This window comes from Hippoglossus hippoglossus, chromosome 14, assembly GCF_009819705.1.
Source record: "Hippoglossus hippoglossus isolate fHipHip1 chromosome 14, fHipHip1.pri, whole genome shotgun sequence".
NCBI classification, from domain to species: Eukaryota; Metazoa; Chordata; class Actinopteri; order Pleuronectiformes; family Pleuronectidae; genus Hippoglossus; species Hippoglossus hippoglossus.
This window is the reverse complement of record NC_047164.1, coordinates 24742774-24761284: the sequence shown is the minus strand read 5'-3', so window position 1 is coordinate 24761284 and position 18511 is coordinate 24742774. Positions and strand designations below refer to the sequence as shown.

General features: G+C 39.8%; 1 protein-coding gene across 2 annotated transcripts in view; it reads left to right on the top strand.

Annotated features, from left to right (window-relative positions):
- Positions 1-18511, top strand: part of LOC117774944 (CXADR-like membrane protein) — a 53344-nt gene that overhangs the window by 34316 nt on the left and 517 nt on the right. For both annotated transcript variants that reach the window (XM_034607695.1, XM_034607696.1), the window contains exons 2-6: positions 283-443; positions 4621-4819; positions 11294-11461; positions 12571-12693; positions 16782-16920. In XM_034607695.1, the coding sequence (XP_034463586.1) occupies positions 283-443; positions 4621-4819; positions 11294-11461; positions 12571-12693; positions 16782-16920 (790 nt within the window). The remainder of the gene's footprint in view (positions 1-282; positions 444-4620; positions 4820-11293; positions 11462-12570; positions 12694-16781; positions 16921-18511) is intronic.

The following is an 18511-nucleotide window of genomic DNA, read 5'->3' as shown; positions in this document are numbered from 1 at the left end:
GGGTCGGGGTTTCCATTTCCATTTGGTCAAGCATGTAGATATACAGTGAACTTACAGAGTTTTGTAACTGAAATCCAGAAATAAACCTTGTCAAAGACAAACCCACAAACCTGATGTGACTGAACCCGATCTGAACATCATTTCAACATTTTTGTCTACAAATTAGTTCCTGAAAGCACTTCAATGTATTCTTTTTCCTATAGACAGGCCTCTGTGATTTTTACTGTATTAATACTCTTTTATTATCTGATGGAATAATCTTGACTTGAACTGTCTCTCTAGTGGTCCTGCTGGGTGTGTTGATGACATATGCCCAGATGGAGATGAAGAGGGTTGTTGGAGACAATGCCACGCTGCCCTGCCACCATCAGTTCTGGGTGGGAGATGACCCCACTCTGGACATTGAATGGCTGCTCCTGAAGCCAGCCAGCAGGCAGAAAGTGGTGAGTGTCTCTTCATGCAAGAGGTCAAATGTTTATTCAAGATTGAACACACTCGGCTGATATTCATTAGAGATTCATATGTATTTGCTGGCATCATAAAACATTCAGTAGTCTTTATTTTTGTGCATGTTGTGTTATAGATTTAATTTTAAATGGATAGAATTGCAAATTTTCAAATCTATACGGACTCATAATAACAATAAAGTGATAATGTGATTCTAGAAATGTTGTAGATTTGTATTTATTAAAAATCAAAACCTCACATCAGTGTTTTTCTGACCCTGAATACATTGCTTTGTAGAAGCTTCAGCAGGTACAGTCTCAAATCTTCTTGGTTACAGTCTCTACAAACTTCACACACCTGCATTTGGGAAGTGTAGAAATAGTTAGTCAGTATATTAAGGGGATGAGAGCCAACGGTCAAAATTGAAAGGCATTTATTAGACATTTTGTCATCTATTTCAAAATAAATATAATAACAGAAATTATTTCCTTAAAAACAACATGGAAAAATCTGCAGAACAAATACAGCCACAAATTTAACCCAGCTGGACTAAGTGAACTCTGAAGTCTGTGCTTGTAATCTTACACTATAGACCTATCAAGTGAAAGTCTGCTGAGGAAGCACAGCTAGCCATAGCTAAAATAAAAAAAGTTAATGTACTTTTGATTCTTTCCTGGCTGTTATATGTAAATGAAAAATTGTGAATGAACTAACAGTGTGGTGATTTAATTAGGCAATTTAAGGAAAATAATGATTTCAATACAAATATAAACATTTTCTGTAGTTACTTCCATCTGTGTTTGTAGGGCAGAGCAGAATGCTAGTCCTAGTACTAAAATATTCAACATCTATTTAAAATATTGGCTATGTTCAGAATGCAGTAATTTAAGTTGTATACTAAATAGATGAAATACAAGTATTAGACACAATGAGCATAAAGAGACATGAGACTGGAAGGGATTGTGTTTTCTCATCAACAAGATTATTATGTAATTACAAAGTAAATCACAATCACAAAAAAAAAAAAGAGTCTATAAAGCCTACATCAGGCGTGGGGATTGTCTGGTTTCTGTACTGTATCTGGCCTGCGAGGCATTTCATAAATCCACAAACAATCCTTGAATAGTGACAACATTTTTTCATTTAGCTGGTGTGTCTATCTATTTGATCGAATAGTGTCCGATGAGTCAAGGAGCGAGGTTTACACCCACACACAAAAGCCCCGCCCCCACTCACTCACACAGGGAGAAACAGACAGTGAAGCAGAGATGAGAGGGGAGAGTCTGTTAATATGAGCGAGGCGATAAATGTGGAATAGTGGAAACAAAAACTGTTCAATACAGGGTTTCCACTACGGACCACTTATACAAAACGATTCATGGTCAGATCATGATCATGATTTGTTCCGTGTTGTCTCCTGTACCGTGTTCTCCCTCCACACTCCTGGCCTGTGCTCACTTTACACTGTAGCAATCAACACAAACCAACACTAATCATTAAAGTAACATTATTTGCGCACTCTCTGCTACACACAACATGAGACGCAAAGAGGCGCCCACAGCCAGGACATCAGTGTTAAAGTGACTGGAATGATCCGGATTCATGATCTGAAACCATTGATTAATAACTAAATAAATGTGATTGTCTGTTTGTGCGAAGAACAACATACAGACACAGACACACACAAACAAAATCCTAGGTGAAATGCTGGAATCCTAACTGTGGGCCCGGAGGTGGCTCAGAGAGCACCTCCATCTGGACCAGAGAATTGATCAGGGCAGCTGAGGGCTGTTAGCTTGATCCTCTGGAACAAAAGGCAGCAGCAGAGCTGCCAGAGGTGAGACATGGAGACACATGGGAGGAACATGAGAAAAATCTCATAAGAGGTGCTCGGAGAGGGACTGAAAGAGTCCGAGCTGAGCTGTCACATCAGCAGAAACTGCTGGACCCTCTAAGATGAGTTGGTTCCATTTATGTTTGTTCCTGATTTATAAAAGAAATAAAGAATGTTAAAATGTCAATGGTTCGTCTCTGGTTGCTGTGGAGAGACCCTGGTGGCATTGACCTGTGCCACACTAACCTAATACAACACAAACATAAAGCTAATCTAAATCATAGGTAACCCTCCCACCCAGTTTACTGAGCCGGTAACATATATCCTGTGCCAAATGTTTAAGATTTATTTAAGAGCAATTTTGTTAACAGCCAAAGAGTACATTTTATTTATTGTTTTGATACAATAAAATAAAACAATAAAATAATTTATGACAATCATTTCTGGGACAACATAGCGTCCAACAAAATTTGTTGTCGTAACAAGCCTACCTTAATATTTTTATTAAAGCACCAAGTTAGAGGTTTCTTGCACAGTCCTAGGCAAAATTGGTATTGTACAATGAAATATCCTTAACTGATTCGATATTGAATTAAATCGAGATCTAGTGAACCAGAATCGAATTGATTTGGGAAACCATCCCTAATTAAGAAATTAGCAAAGTATGGGAACTGTCAAGAAAAGGTTTAATAGGTGTATTATTGACGTGCCAAAAGGCGCACTGAAACATTTTGGTGACAAATTATGTGCACCAGTGCAACCAATGTACAAAGTTAGGCTGGAGCCCTGGTGTGATATATGTATTAATAATAAACAATAACTCAGTATGGCCCTGGAAGGATGTTGTAATAATTAAAATGGCCCTTGATAGAGAAAAGCTTCCCCACCCCTGGCCTACATTATCTTACCGATGCATTCCTAGCCTTCTGTAATTGCAAGTTGTGTCATGATCTGCCTCCTGAGGAAATTCTTGTGGGAATTCTCTTTATTTGACTTCCTGTTTTAAATTGGTCATGTCCTTACTCTTGCTGTCATTTTAGTTCCCGGTTCCCCTTGTTTAACTGGTACTTACCTGTTACCTCATTAGTCTTGCACCTGTGTTTCTTTCCAGTAAGCCCCCAATACACTGCTCAAAGACTTAAATGAACAGTTTAATCACACATCAGATCTTGATGAGCAAATTATTCAAGTTGAAAATCTTTACTGATGTAAATAGTATAATATGTTGAGAACAAAATGATGTAACAATGGTCAATGGAAACCAAAATCATCACCCATTGAGGGCTGGATTCAAAACTACGCTGAAAATCAAAGTGAAAAATTGAAATTACAGGCTGATCCAACTCATAATGTGACTCTGCGTGCCTGTATGCACTTCCGATAATGTCTGGCCATGCTCCTAATGAGTTGGTGGATGGTGTCCAATAAGTGCTTAATTGGATTTAGCCAATTGCATCAATGCCTTCCTCATCCAGGAACTGCCTATGCACTCTGGCCACATGAGGCCGGGCATTGTCCTGCACCAGGAGGAACCCAGGGCTCACTGCACCAGGATATAAGGTCTGACAATCAGATTTCATCCTGGTACCTAACAGCAGTCAGGGTACCGCTAGCTATGACCTGGAGGTCTGTGCAACCCTTCAAGGATATGCCTCCCCAGACCATCACGGACCCACCACCAAACTGGTCATGTTGGATGATGATACTGTCAGCATAAGGTTCACCATGGCATCTCCTGACTGTTTCACGCCTGTCAGATGTGCTCAGTGTGAAGCTGCTCTCATCTGTAAGGAAAACAGAGAGCCAGTGGCGAACCTGCCAATGCTGGTGTTCTCTGGCAAATGCCAATCGAGCTGTACGTTGCTGTGCTGTGAGTCAGGTCCCACTAAAGAACGTCGGGCCCTCATGCTGGACTACCTGTGCAACCTGATTGGGCTGCAGGTACCGCCTCATGCTACCAGTAGTGACAAGGACACTAGCAGAACACAAAACTAGAAAAGAATCAGTCAGGAAGGATAAGGAGAGAGCAACTGCCTGTGGCCACCACATGCAAAAACATTCCCTTTTTGGGTATTGTCTTGCTTTTGCCTCTCATTGATTGATTGTCACTTTGATTAGCATTTTGGTGAAATTGATTCACAATCACTTGTGCTTCCTAAATGGACAGATTGATATCCCTGAACTTTAACTGACTTGGTGTTATACTGTGACGATTAAGTTTTTCCTTAATTTTTTGGGCAGTGTATATTCTCTGCTTTGATCATTCCCCAGTGCCTTGTGTGTCTGTCTTATCTTTACCCCATTACAAACCCCATCACTAATTTCACTTCCCCCACCAGGTGATCACCTACTTCGCTGGACGGGTTTTTGATCCCAGTGAAGGGGAGCACGGCCATGTCGCCTTTGCTGGAGAATACTTAAAAGGCGATGCCTCTCTGCTGATCAGTGACTTGTCTATGATGGACTCAGGAGAGTACAGCTGCAAAGTCAAGAATGGTGCACAATACCACTGGAGCACAATCAGCCTCATAGTGCTCGGTAAGAGACTGACAGGTCTTAGTCCAATAGGAGAAATTCCACACAGCGAGGAAACTCAAGAGAACTCTGTACAACTGGAGGTCTCATAAAATCCTGAACCCACAGCACACTGTGGTACACCAACGTGTGAGTTTGAAAGTTAACCTCTGGAGCTCTCATTCACTTACTTGATTCTCTATAGAATGAATTGTAGCTTACATCTTCTGTGGTGCTCTCTCCTAATGAGTGAAGCAGATAAAATAGGTTAATTATGCATCAGTAAAGAACACATCAGTTAGTATTTCTAGCAGTGCCCGTTTGGAATGGGCTGTATGCTTGGCCTGTGGTAATGCTGACTGCAGCTTTCTTTCTGAAAGTGTAAAAGTAGTCAGCAGGGCCCTGAAGCTTTATTCACAGTAAAGTGAAACTTGACTCAGTATGCAGAGCCCAGTTGCCATTGTCATAGACCCACTGTCATGAACGTGCTGCTCTCATGATCGACAATGCCACAATGAGCACTGGTCTCCTGTTAATTCAAAATCCATTTATTTTGAATGTATTTTATGTGACAATCATGCCAAATTCAACACTGCATTACCTCAATACACATGAGAAGCCTGAACAAAGATTGCATTAAAGGTTTTGGGGAAATGCGAGGTACACACAGACAGAAAGTAAAGCGCTTTGAGTGGTCATCGAGACTAGAAAAGCTCTATATAAATACAAATACAAAATACAAATCTCATTGTACAAAGCTCACTCAAAATGGGCAGAGATGGTACAGCAAAACTTCTCAAAGAGAGCCGCCTCCTCAATCAGCTGACTCTCATTGCATTCAATGTTGGTATTAAATGTGAAATAGGGAGAAACACATCTTTAATACAAACTTCCATAAGAAGAGTCAACCCCACTTTAGAGAATACATTACTGGTATAAACAAGTACCAGCAGACTTAAGTACACATTCAAATAATTGTTTAAATTATTATTATTAAGAGGCGACTGGATCGTAACACGTTAGGCATGAAGTGAGTTCTCACAACCGTGAAAATCCCCTCCTAACTCCACTGGAGCGATCTTCAGGACTTACAGAAAGGTTTTACACCAGTTTTCTCACTTCTCTACACCAGATGTCAGGAGTGCTGAGTGCATAATAAGCCTCGCTCTCCTTTCCAACCTTACTTTCCAAACCAAACCTTGTAGACCTAAAACAAAACTTGTAAGATCTGCCAAATTCACATTTCCAGTGTGATATGCCACTATTTAAATAAACAGAACAAACTGTTTTTTTAGTATGATTGATTTTATTTAGTTTATTTATAAGTATATATAAATATCAGAAACAAATGCAAAACAAATGCATTGTAGTGCTTTGACTGTATGTTAAGGTGTTGAAGAAAACTGCATTTTCCCACAAAACTATGGGTGATGTTGGTCCTCTTGCTAACAGTAGAGGAGAAGGGAATGGTTTATTTCTCAAACACTTGCTTTAAAGCAGACATCACAGACGTTAGAAAGAAAGTGGCATCCCACCAATCAAGATGCTTTTCGGCTAGCCTGAAAGACCGGAAAACAGCCAAATAACATAAGAAAGCCCTCAGACATCCTAGTATTCATCATTTATAGAAGAAAATAAGAAAAACCTCAGCTTCCTCTTCAGCAATGTAGTCAGGCTGACAGAGAGTCATCACTGCACTGATCCATGTATTCCTTTTACTCTGAGCAGTAATGATTTGAGTTTCTTTAAAAATAAAATTTTAACCATCAGGGAGAAAAATTCACCACCTCCTCCCCATAAATAGCAGAGATACACTGTACAGTACAGATACCTTAGAATCAACTGTAGCACCAGGTTTATATTCAGACCACTTTTCTTCCATAGATCTTTCTGATCTGAATTTGCTAGTCTCTACATCTAAACCATCATCTTGTCAATTACAATCTATGCCGACTCAACTTTTAAGGAATATTTTCCAATAAGTTCCATATTAAACAAGATTAATATGTCTCTGTTAACTGAATATGTAGGTAGCTGTATTTAAACCTCTGCTAAAACAGCCCATTTTTGATCCGGATGTTTTAGCTATAGAAACGTCCTGTCTCAAAAGGATGCTGAGAAACTAGTTCATGCTTTTATAAACACCAGACTAGATCATTGTAATTCTTTAATAGTAAGTTTGTGAAAAGCCTCCACTTGGTCCAAAATGCTGCAGCACAAGTGCTGACAGGAACTAGAAGGAGAGATCATATTACTGCTGTCTTAGCTTCTCTGCATTGGCTCCCTGTACAGTTCAGAAGATAATTCAAGATCCTGCTCCTCACAGGGAAAGCCCTTAATAATCAAGCCCCTTCATATATTAAAGAGCTCATAGCACCATACTGTCACAATAGAACACTTTGCTACCAAAGTACAGGCTAACTTGTGATTCCTAGAGTGTAAGAGTATATCTTTGATAAAGCTTATAGTTAGGGCTGCGTCAGGTGAGCCCTGAACCATCCCTTAGTAATGCTGCTATAAGCCTAGACTGCTGGGGGAATGCCCATTATGCACTGAGCACTTCTCTCTCTCCCTCTCTTTGTCTCTCTGACCCCATCTATTTAACTACATGTCAGTAACTTCTCTTCCCCCCACCCCTTCCCCCCCTCCCGTATTCTCTCTTTATCTGGGTCTCTCCCTTCTCTTACACCCACCTCTCCTCTTTTTCCCATTTTCTCTCTGCTTACCAACCGGTTGAGGCAGATGGGACCCATACTGGGTCTGGTTCTGCTAGGGTTTTTATTCTGTAAATTTTTTCTCTCCACAGTCTCCACACCAAAGTGCTTGCTCATTGTGGGAACTGTTGGGCTTCTGTATAATTTAATAAGATGTCACATCATTGCCCATTCCTCCTTTAAAATGCTGTGACAGTATACAGCCACTGCCTGTGAACTGCTGCCTGGCTGTGCTGAATCTATCTCAATCAGATGATCATCAGCCACCTGTGCATACGCTAAACACGCGAGGGGTAGCCATCCGGCCTTACCTAATTTGGCGATGGAGGTATGTGGGCATGGAGGTGGCTCAGAGAGCACTGCACTTCGTCGCTCCCAGCGTTTATTTGTGTTCTACTGGCTGTGTGAGGCTATTTCACAGGCATATCTCCCCTCTGGAGCAGGTCCTCCGGGGACCATCAGAGCGCATTCCACCGGGGGAATCTCTTCTTCCATGGCTCTGCACAGAGGAATGACAGTGGCAGACATTTGTGCTGCAGCTTCATGGTCTTCCCCCTATTCTTTCATCCAATTCTACCTGCGTGACGTCTCTCATTCTCCATGACTCACTCAGTCCAATTTGTACTTGAATCGAGACAGAGATGAGGCCTACACAGTGGGTGGGCATGGACAGTTTTACTGTAAGTTTGTTTAAATTAGTTCTGAGTTGTCCGGGACAACAGACACAGAGGAGCTGGTATCCAATTTGTTGGGTGAGTAAACTCTTGTTTTTATTATCACGTGTTTACTATGCACCACAAAAATTACTGTGTTTCTAGTTGTTTTGACCGGAGAAGACGAAACTGTTAGCATGCTAATGACTGTCACAGTGAATGTGAGTTACGATGCTAACCAAGCTAGCTAGTTAGCTGATAGCTTTTGCAACGCTGGGCCTACCTGAGCACTCAGGGCTGCTAACCTGTGTTAACCAGGTGTTGAGATAAGCTTGATTAAAAGGTAAATGTAACCAACATCAATATGACGTTTGTTTTGTTTCTGCCACATGTGACCTAGTTTACATCTTGTAAGCTGCATAAATGGGAGTTATTGAAAGTCAATAAGGATGTTGTGATAGTTCAGTTTAACATAACTTCTTGTATTTGGTTGAAATGTAGCATTAATGTTTTGTGTTTTGTTGGGGTTCTTGTGATAACCTGCTGCATGGATGTTTGACTTCTGGGTGTCCACGGCTTCGGTTGAGTGGTAGAGTGGTCGTCCTCCCACCAGGAGGTCGGCGGTTCGATCAGTCTTCCCCATCTGCATGCCGAAGTGACCTTGGGCAAGATACTGAACCCTGAATTGCCCCTCATAGATGCACTTTATGAATGTAAGCACTTTAAGTGGTCATCAAGACTAGAAAACTACTATATAAATACAAACCATTTACCATTTATTTCTACTTGATTTCATGTGTTAATGTTCGCCTCTCACCTACTAATTGACTGTACTCTTGCTTTTTTATGTTTGTTATTATCCATCTATGTACCAAAGGCTAAAAGGCTGATGCATTGCTTGATGATGACGATGTGAAACAACTGGACCTCATCCATCACATCGCATCTGTGCAGTTCAAACTTTGAGGATCAGATCTTTACATACAAGAAAGTGAGCAGATATTCACTAATTAAACTATATATTCAATATTTGTACTATGTAATGTATATTATTTTTTCTGTATTTTTAAAGAGTTTGTTCATGTTAAACTGTAAGTTCATACACAATAGTCCTCAACTAACCTCTCCTGACAGCTGGTTTATGTATGTGAGTCTTAACTAAAATGTTTGTGTTTTACTGCAATTGGAAAGGTGTTCACAATGAAAACTGCATGACTGTTCTTAACAGAAGGGGGACCCTATGTATGGAGCAGCATATCTGGTGCCATCTGTCAGGATGTGGAGGAGAGAGACTGGATAACAAGATCCTTAATTCTTTAATGCATACACTGCCTCCAGTTCAGTTTCCTCTGAGATGACAGACAAACAGAACTTTGTCTATCATTCTCTGTATTATCATTTTCAGGTTCAGTTTCTCGCCTTTGACTTAATTTATTCTATTTTAGAGGTGGTAGTAACATTTTTAAAACACAATTTAAAAACTATAAAACTAGAATTAGCTGATGGATCAACTTCAGCAGTCACAACCTTCACAGGTAAGTGTTTATCAATGTGACATGAATACTCTTCAATCGTAAACAGCTGGAACTGTCCAACCTGAAATTCAACTGGATTAAATGTGACTTCTAACAAATAACAACTGCTGTTAGCACTTTAAAAGTATGTATTAGATATACAAACTCTTAAGTGTTTACTTAAACTCTGATGGTTACATTTTGAAACCACAGCTCGTGTAATTGAACAGTGTATTTAAAAAACATGAACCGAACATGATTAAACTGTACTGAGAACATTTTCCATTGACTACAGATGACTTGCCTGGATTTTCTTATTTAGCTTTTTTCTTATAATAAATCAAACATGACACTTTGGTGAGTTAATGTTTTTATTGTAATAAAAAAAATTTGATATGTCATAAGACACATAGGTATTAACTAATATCTTTGTCAAAGATGGATTTGATTAAAACAAAAATTTGATTAATTAATTAATTTCAAATTGTGACATGTCCATCAAAGTGTTCTTGTAAAAACACAATACAGTGCATGTTACTTTATATCAGGTGTGGTCCTTCAAATCATGAGTAGTAAAGTAGAGTGTCATAGATAACTAATGACAAAAAATGAAATACAGTTGTGGATAAAGGTAAACAGGATCATAACTTGTTAATATTTTGTGAGTATAAATTACAGTAGAAATGTTAGCATAGAGAAAGCACAATATTAAAGTAGTATTTTATATAAACCTCACAGCACTTACAGTATTGCAGTTGTCTGTTTACTGAAAGAGTAAAGTCCAAACTTGCTCTTACATTTAAAATGTTTAGCAGTGTGTTATGACTGTAATGATATAAATAGAGGAAAGATGCAAACACTTTTTCATCATGAGTCTAGTCAGACAGTTCATGTAACAGCTCACATCTGTTCTGAAGTCTCTTCATGGTCTAGATTAAAACACAAAATATTTTACACACTAATTAACATTATCTTACACTTGCTAACTCCAGCTACAATTCATTACTGCTCTGAAATATGATGTGAACATGTCTACTACTAGCTTTTTATATTATTTTAACACATGAATTTAACCTCGGATGATGGAAGCTAACTGTGTTAGCAGCTAGTTCTCACAGCGCATTTGGGAGCTCGGTGTTGTCAGTAGCCATTATTGGTGGTCGTGTTTACATTCTTTCAGACCCACCTCTCAAGCTCCTCCTTCTTAACCAAATATGTTAACATCCGGCTCCAAACTGCCAAGATGACGCTGATCAAATTCAAATCTCTCGGCTTCAAAACGAAAGTTCACAAACCAGTGAGTGACATCACGATTGGTTTCCACTTGGATGGAACTCAAAACTGAAGGAGCAAAACATTTTTTTTATTAAATTAAAAGTTAAAACTGTTGTCCTCAAGGTTTCACTCAGGTTGATCAGACGAAACATGGTTAATGTGATCATACTAGGTAGTGATTTGATTTGTTAAACCTTTTTTTTAATGTAGTTCCCGTGTCCGCATGAACAGGTGAACAAATCTAAATAATATATCTTAGCCATCAGGAAATATCAGTCTGCAGGAGAAAAACTGGTGTGTGGGGAAACAACATTGTTTTTGTATGTAATTGTCTGTGTGCAGTGAAGCCATCCAAGCCGCAGTGCTGGATTGAGGGCAAACTGTTGGAGGGTGGTGATGTTAAGATGAGCTGCAAGTCTGCTGATGGCTCTGATCCCATCCACTATAAATGGCAGAGGGTACTGGACAATGGCAAGCATGTTGGCAAGCTGCCTCCATTGGCACTGTTAGGTAAGTCAGCACACAATGCCTACCGATTACAAAGTACATACAAACACGTATTAAATGTTACTGCAAAAAGAAGAACATTGAGACATGAAGCAGAGTGTCACCACATATTGGTACAGCAGATGAGAGTGGGATTTTTCAGCTGTTAGCAAAACACTTAAGTCATCCAACCCAGGTGAACAGGGATTCAGTTCAAGAAAAGTGATAGATTGTGGTCATATTTCAGCTATTTAAATGTATTGTTTTTTTATAGCAACTCAACCAGTCTAATGTCATAAATTCTCAAAAGCTCTATCTATTCTAATTAGTTTCCCTCTATTTCTGCTTCTTCCTGCCATACAGCCTCAGACTGTCACGCTAGGGACACACCGGAGGCATAAGCGCTGCAAAGCGCCACGAAATGCGGTCCGTACTCTTTCCGCGCCCATGTTAATCAATTGGGCTGTTCACACCAGCTCGCGATCGTTTCGGCATCTGTTCTATTTTTTCTACTCGCTGCGAGCGAATCGGGCCAGAAAACACACTTATAATCGATTGTAAACGATATAAATGATATATTATATATGATACAAATGGTCAAATATGCATCCCATACTTTTGAGTGTCCTGCTGTTCTCCTGGAGTTTCAATTTCCCCAATATTTACCAACACATAACGAAATTTCCCCATCTGCCCATCCACTGTAATTGTTTTTTTTAATTATGTACTTATTCCACACATTTGTCAGTTGTGTCTAAACAGACAGGCACACAAGCACACAGACAGACAGAGGGGGGTGGCTATAGGCTTGCGTAGGTCAGTCACTTGTGAAGACCATCATCATCTACATACTCTACATTGAACGGAGCATACAACAACCAGCAGAGAAAGCAGAATCGCGGGCTGACCGGCACGGACAAATGCGCTTCCGGTGTGAACAGCCAGGCGGCTGCTCGCACCAGAATTGACACTTTGCTGCACTTCCGCCTCCAGTGTGTCCCTGGCGTAAAGCATTTACCAACATCTACTTTTAAAAATAGCAGTAATTCACAATTATTTTTGTCTATTTTTAACAATGGCATAATAAAACAATACAATGTTTTGTCCTGTTTTTTCTGTGTTGGAACTTTAAGATTTGAAAAACCCAGAAATTGTTACATTGAGGAACTTGACCAAGGACAGCACTGGAGTCTACAAATGCACAGCCAACAATGATGTGGGAGAAGAGAGCTGCACAGTGGAGGTTATGATGCACTGTGAGTGGACACCCTTTGCTGAACACTGAGCACTGCTTGGGCACAAAATTGCCACCCTTTGATTGAAAAGAAGAAGCCACTTACTCATATATATTGTTTCCTAAGAACATCTTAGCAGCTCCTTCACAGGCTGCAAATACTGGACTGCACTCGTTTCTTAACGTTCTCTTGTTCAAATTTGAGTTCAGCCCAGGTGATGCTAAGACTAACACTAAGAGCCAGGAGATGTACATGGAGGATGTTAGTGTGCAAAAAAAATCAATTAATGTCACATAAGACTGAAAATATGGAAAACGTGCATTGCTCACAGTTCTAAACTAGAAAAAGCATTGGGCCTCATGCAAAAACATTGTTCAATACTTATCCTACATTTTATTCCTACATTTGTTTGTGAGTATGTACAATCAACTCGTCAATATGTATAAAAAAGTGTGTAAATATCATGAGTAAACCTCAGCACCTCTATTTGCAATGTACCATACAAGCCCAACACACATACGCCAATAATGTTATTTTGGAGAGATATGGGACTGTAAAAAGCAGATTAGAAGTTCAGACTGGGCTGTTTTTAGTTTTTTGCTCAATATCGACTTTCCGTGCCTATTCTTGTTCTATAGAGATTATTCTGCCCTCGCTGCTTCCCCGACGCAGCTATGCAGATAGCTAACTCTTCCAATTAATGACTGGTTGAAGTAGTTTTCCTCTATGAACTTTATTTGTATTTGCCACTCATTAGACAGAGTGAAAACTGCAACATAAAAATACAAACCACCATCAGTAGGGTACAAAGTATCCCATTCCCCCATTAGGCAAATTAACTGTTCAATCCCCATGTGACAAAGTATGCTTAAATGTAATGTTTTTATACACCACATGATGTTCTAAAAGTTAAAATGTTACTTATTCAACTTACAGGCTGTGCTCAGCATTAGTATACAGGGCTGCAGGCTTCAGCATGGCTGGGATACATGGCAGCATGGATCAACAAGTGGACTTCCTACTTCCTGCTTACTCTTCAACTTCCTGTTTAACCTTAAACTACCTGTTACATCACAGGTCAATGTAGTAAAACAAACTAGTGACTTTCTTTAAATAAATTATAAGGCTCTGAAACTTGCAGGAGAACAGAGATCGTTGCCAGTCCATTAAGTCTCTCTTTTTTCATCGTACTGCGGAGGTAGTTTTTTATCAGTTTCAACTTTGAGAAACTGCGTTCTCCTAAAGCAACTGAAATGGGGACTGTGAGAAGCACTCGTAATGTTATAAAAGCATTTGGAAAAACTGATTCCATCCCATTGTCACAGGTGAACTTGAGTACGTCTAGTGGTTTAGTTCCAGCTGCTAGATGTCTACTCAAAGCAGACATCCCGCAAAAAGTTCCTTCCCATCAACATTGAGTTACCGTGTGTCAGGGCTATGCATTCCTGGAGAACGTCCGCAGTGTTCCTCTTCTCGATGAAGGGAATGTCATACAACACTCCAAACGTCCCTGTGCTCCTTAAGTTGAGAAAAACGCTCCTCCACAGCATTGATAGTGCAGTCAAAAACTCTGTGAAAGAAAAAAAACAAAAAAGAAGCTGTGCCACTGCTTTAGCTACATCAACAACGTTATGATGGAGCACAGGAATGGGTAGCTTTCAATTTGAGCTGCAATGCCTCCGGCTTCACATCTAGTTTTAGCTCCGCAAACGCCAGTTAGACTTTCATCTTGTGCCATTGACAGCAGTGCATCATATACATCCCCTAACTGGTGTCGGATGGTTTTAAGCGCATCTACCCGACTTTCTCTAACTCGTTTTTACACAGCACTATGTTTGCCTCTCATATTTGATCCATTGTCATAACCTTGACCTCTCAAATCCAAAATGTCAATATCCAGCTCCCTAAGTTTCTTAATAAGAACCTCAGTCATACTGGCACCTGTACAATCAGTTATCTCTGTGAATTCCAAGAAATGCTCTCTGATGTCCACACTTCCTCCCTGTTTTGTAACAAAGCGTAAGATAATGGTCATGCATTCTGTTCTACTCGCACAAATTATGGAGTAGTATATAGCTGACCTCAGCATCGTGAGAATTTCCTACTGAATCTGGGATGGGAGCATTGCTATGATTTTGTTTTGAAGTGCGATTCCTTTGAAGTTACTCTCCTAATGTGTTCATTCATGACGGTGTCAAAAAGGCCCATCATCTCCACTAGTTTGAGGAAATTGCCATTGTTATGCTTAAACAATCTAATGGTGCTACCACGGAATGCCAATGCATTGTCTCAGCAGCGAGGTTCTGCTGATTTTGTGCATCTATGGTGTTTTACGTGGCCAATCTTATGTCAAACTCTTTCTATTTATGAAAGCTCTCTATATGCTCATGTGATGTTTCATGGGTGCTAAGAATGCTTGACATATTTTTCAAGTCTTTAACACCTCCTCTTGCCAGAGCTGACTTTCTCTCACTTCCACCAAAAAGTTTCCAACAGAAGCAAAACGTAAACTCCTTGCTTATTGAATAAACAAGCCATTGCCTTTCTAGTCACTCTCCATTTGTTAATGTCCGACTGTAATGACGTACAGAAAATTGTGTGTGCACTGTCCCTGGGAAAATCAATTCCTTTGACTTGATATGGTCCTCTCTGAATTAAAATGTCTTGAAGTGCCTGGGTTACTGTAGCTGGCCATTTGCTGGGATCAATCAAAATATCCTCACCTTGTACAGTTATTGTTCAGGTGTCTGCGCTCCACTGCTAACATCTGTTTCTTGTGGAGCACTCTCGCTAGCTGAAATAGCAATCTCCTGACTCAATCGTGGACTTGACTTGAAGGCAGACTAGCTTACGCTTTCATGGTGCCGCTAGCACCTGCTGTTTCTCCTTGTGGAGAAATGCCAGTAGTTGGTTTGGCATTCTCCTGACACGGCAATGGACTTGACGGTAGATGTGCATTGTGCTGTAAAGTAAATGTATTTTGTTTAAGTATCTCGGGGTATTGTTCTTGAGTGAGGGGAAGATGGAGTGTGAGATGGACAGGCGGGTCTGTGCAACATCATCAGTAATGCTGGCATTGTACCGAGTGTTGTGTTGAAGAAGGAGCTGAGGTGCAAGGCAACGCTCTTAATTTGCCAGTCAATTTACATTCCAACCCTCATATTTGGTAATGAGCTCTGGGTAGTGACCAATAGATTGAGATCTTAAATCCAAGTAGCCGAAATGAGTTTTTTCCATCAGGTGGTGGGACTTAGAGAACAGTAACAGTTGAGGTGGTTTGGGAATCTAGTTGGGATGCCTGCTGGGTGCCTTCCAGTAGAGGTTTACCGGACAAGCTCAACTGGGAAAAGACCCTGGGGTAGCCTTAGAACTTGCTGGAGGGATTACATATTACAGCTGGCTGGGCACACCTCGGGATTCCCTAGGAAATGCTGGAAAGCGTTGCTAGGGAGGGGGACATCTGGAATACCCTACTTGGCCAGCTTCGTATGCTACCCAAGCCTGGATTACTGGAAGAATGGATAGATCAATCACCTGGAGAAAAAATTCCATTTTAGGTAAATAATCTGAAAATAGTTTACACGGTGACTATCACATAGTCATTCAAATTAAATAAATCAAGCATCTCCATGCACATGCCAACTGCACCATTTTGCATCACAAAATAATTATGTGCTCCCCTGGACATCTAGACATTTAGCAGGAACATTAATAAATTTAGAATTACATTATAATTAAAATTACAGCGTTAAACAGAATAATGTCAAAATATTTATGAGGTGTAATTAATTTTTTTTTTCAATGTAATAAAATACATAATCCATTTGTGGAATACTTGATATGACTACGACAGGTCTAGATCATTCGTATATTCTTTTCATACCTGTAAGAAAATTCCAAATAGTAGAAAATTGGTGAATGCGGCAAGTTGTCCTAAATTGCTTTTACACAAAACAAATGTGTTCCATGAGGTCCTTTAATTTAATCTGTGCTCTTACTAATTTATCACATTTTAAGTTGTATTTCACTGTGATTTTTCAAGTTCAGTTTTGTTATACTCTTTCTTTTGCAACTGACTCTGTGTGTGTGTGTTGTGTAATTGTGTGTAGATGTAAGGGGAATGGGTGTGGTAGCAGGGGCAGTGGTTGGAGTGTCATTTGGTATCCTCCTCATCATCTTCATCATCTGGCTGGTGTGTCGCAAGAAGGAGACAAAGAAATATGAAGAAGAGACACCAAACGAAATCAGGTAAAGCCTCAAAGGAGAGGAATCTCATCTGCAGCTGTCATAACCCCCCTGTTTTGTAGTGGAAGTGTACATAGATGAGGCAAATGGAACATTTACTTTTTAATGTACATTATTACAAAGAAAAAATTAAACTTAACTAAACGGAGCCCTCTGAGTTACACAGTCAGACAAGTGTCATTCACAGCAAACTATTTCCGGTTTCAAAATAAAATTACTTTTACTGTGAATAACTGAATAGCTGTTACAACAGGTTACAAAATTATATAATTTAATCATTTAAATCTTACAATTTATAAATAAATAATTCAGAGCAACCCCAGAAGACCATAAACGCAACAGTTACTTGACAAAGAAAGAAAACCTACCAATGTTTGTTGGTAGATCCATTTTCAGAAGTAAAATTATGTTTGAGAACTTACTCATCAATTCATTAATTCAAATATATTTGAAGTACTTACCGTAAGTACTTTTACATTACATCACATTTCATTCAGCTGACGCTTTTATCCAAAGCGACTTACAATAAGTGCAGTCAACCATGAGGGTACAAACCCAGAACAACAAGAATCAAGAAAGTACAATTTTCTTCAAGAAAGCCAAACTTCAAAGTGCTATAAGTAAGTGCCATTTAAGTGCTGCTAAAATTGTTAGTTTAAACTTTTATTCAAGGTATAGTCGGAAGAGATGTGTTTTTAGTTTGCGGCGGAAGATGTGTAAACTTTCTGATGTCCGGATGTCCATGGGGAGCTCATTCCACCATTTAGGAGCCAGGACAGCAAACAGTCATGATTTTGACTGTGTTGAAAAAGTGTTGAAAAAAAAGTGCTGAGTGTTTAGCTCGCAGTGAGGGAGCAACAAGCCGATTGGCCGAAGCAGAGCGGAGTGAACGGGCTGGGGTGTAACGTTTGACCATGTCCTGGATGTAGACTGGACCCGATCCGTTCGCAGCATGGTATGCAAGTACTAATGTTTTGAAATGGATGCGGGCAGCCACCGGTAACCAGTGAAGGGAGCGGAGGAGCGGAGTAGTTTGAGTGAATTTAGGTTAAAGACCAGTCGAGCTGCTGCATTCTGGATGATCTGCAGAGGTTGGATGGCACTAGCAGGCAGACCAGCCAGGAGGGAGTTACAATAGTCTAGGAGTGAGATGACCAGAGCCTGGACCAGAACCTGCGCCGTACTTCACAAACACACACACACACACACACTTTAATAATGCTCCTAAAGAAGAAAACCAAAACTTCTCATTCATTATTATCTAAATGGTGGCATGAAATGCTGTACTTTTTGTTATACCAGTTTACAAAAAGCTGAAGCATTCATTCTATCTGTGGGAAAAACAATAGATTAATGGACATTGCTGTCTATAAGAAATTCAAGTAGCCAGTGACAAGGAAAGTATGTTAGCTTTTAGCCTTCTTTCTTTGTCTCCAGCTAAGTTGTATAAACATCACGTGAGATAATGTATGCATTCTATGGATGTGACTTAAGTCTAAGATCTACTTTAATATAACCAAATTTCACTTTATCTCTAGTGTTAGCATTAACCTTTCCATTTCACATTGTTGGTAAATGTCTATTTAATCTGTTT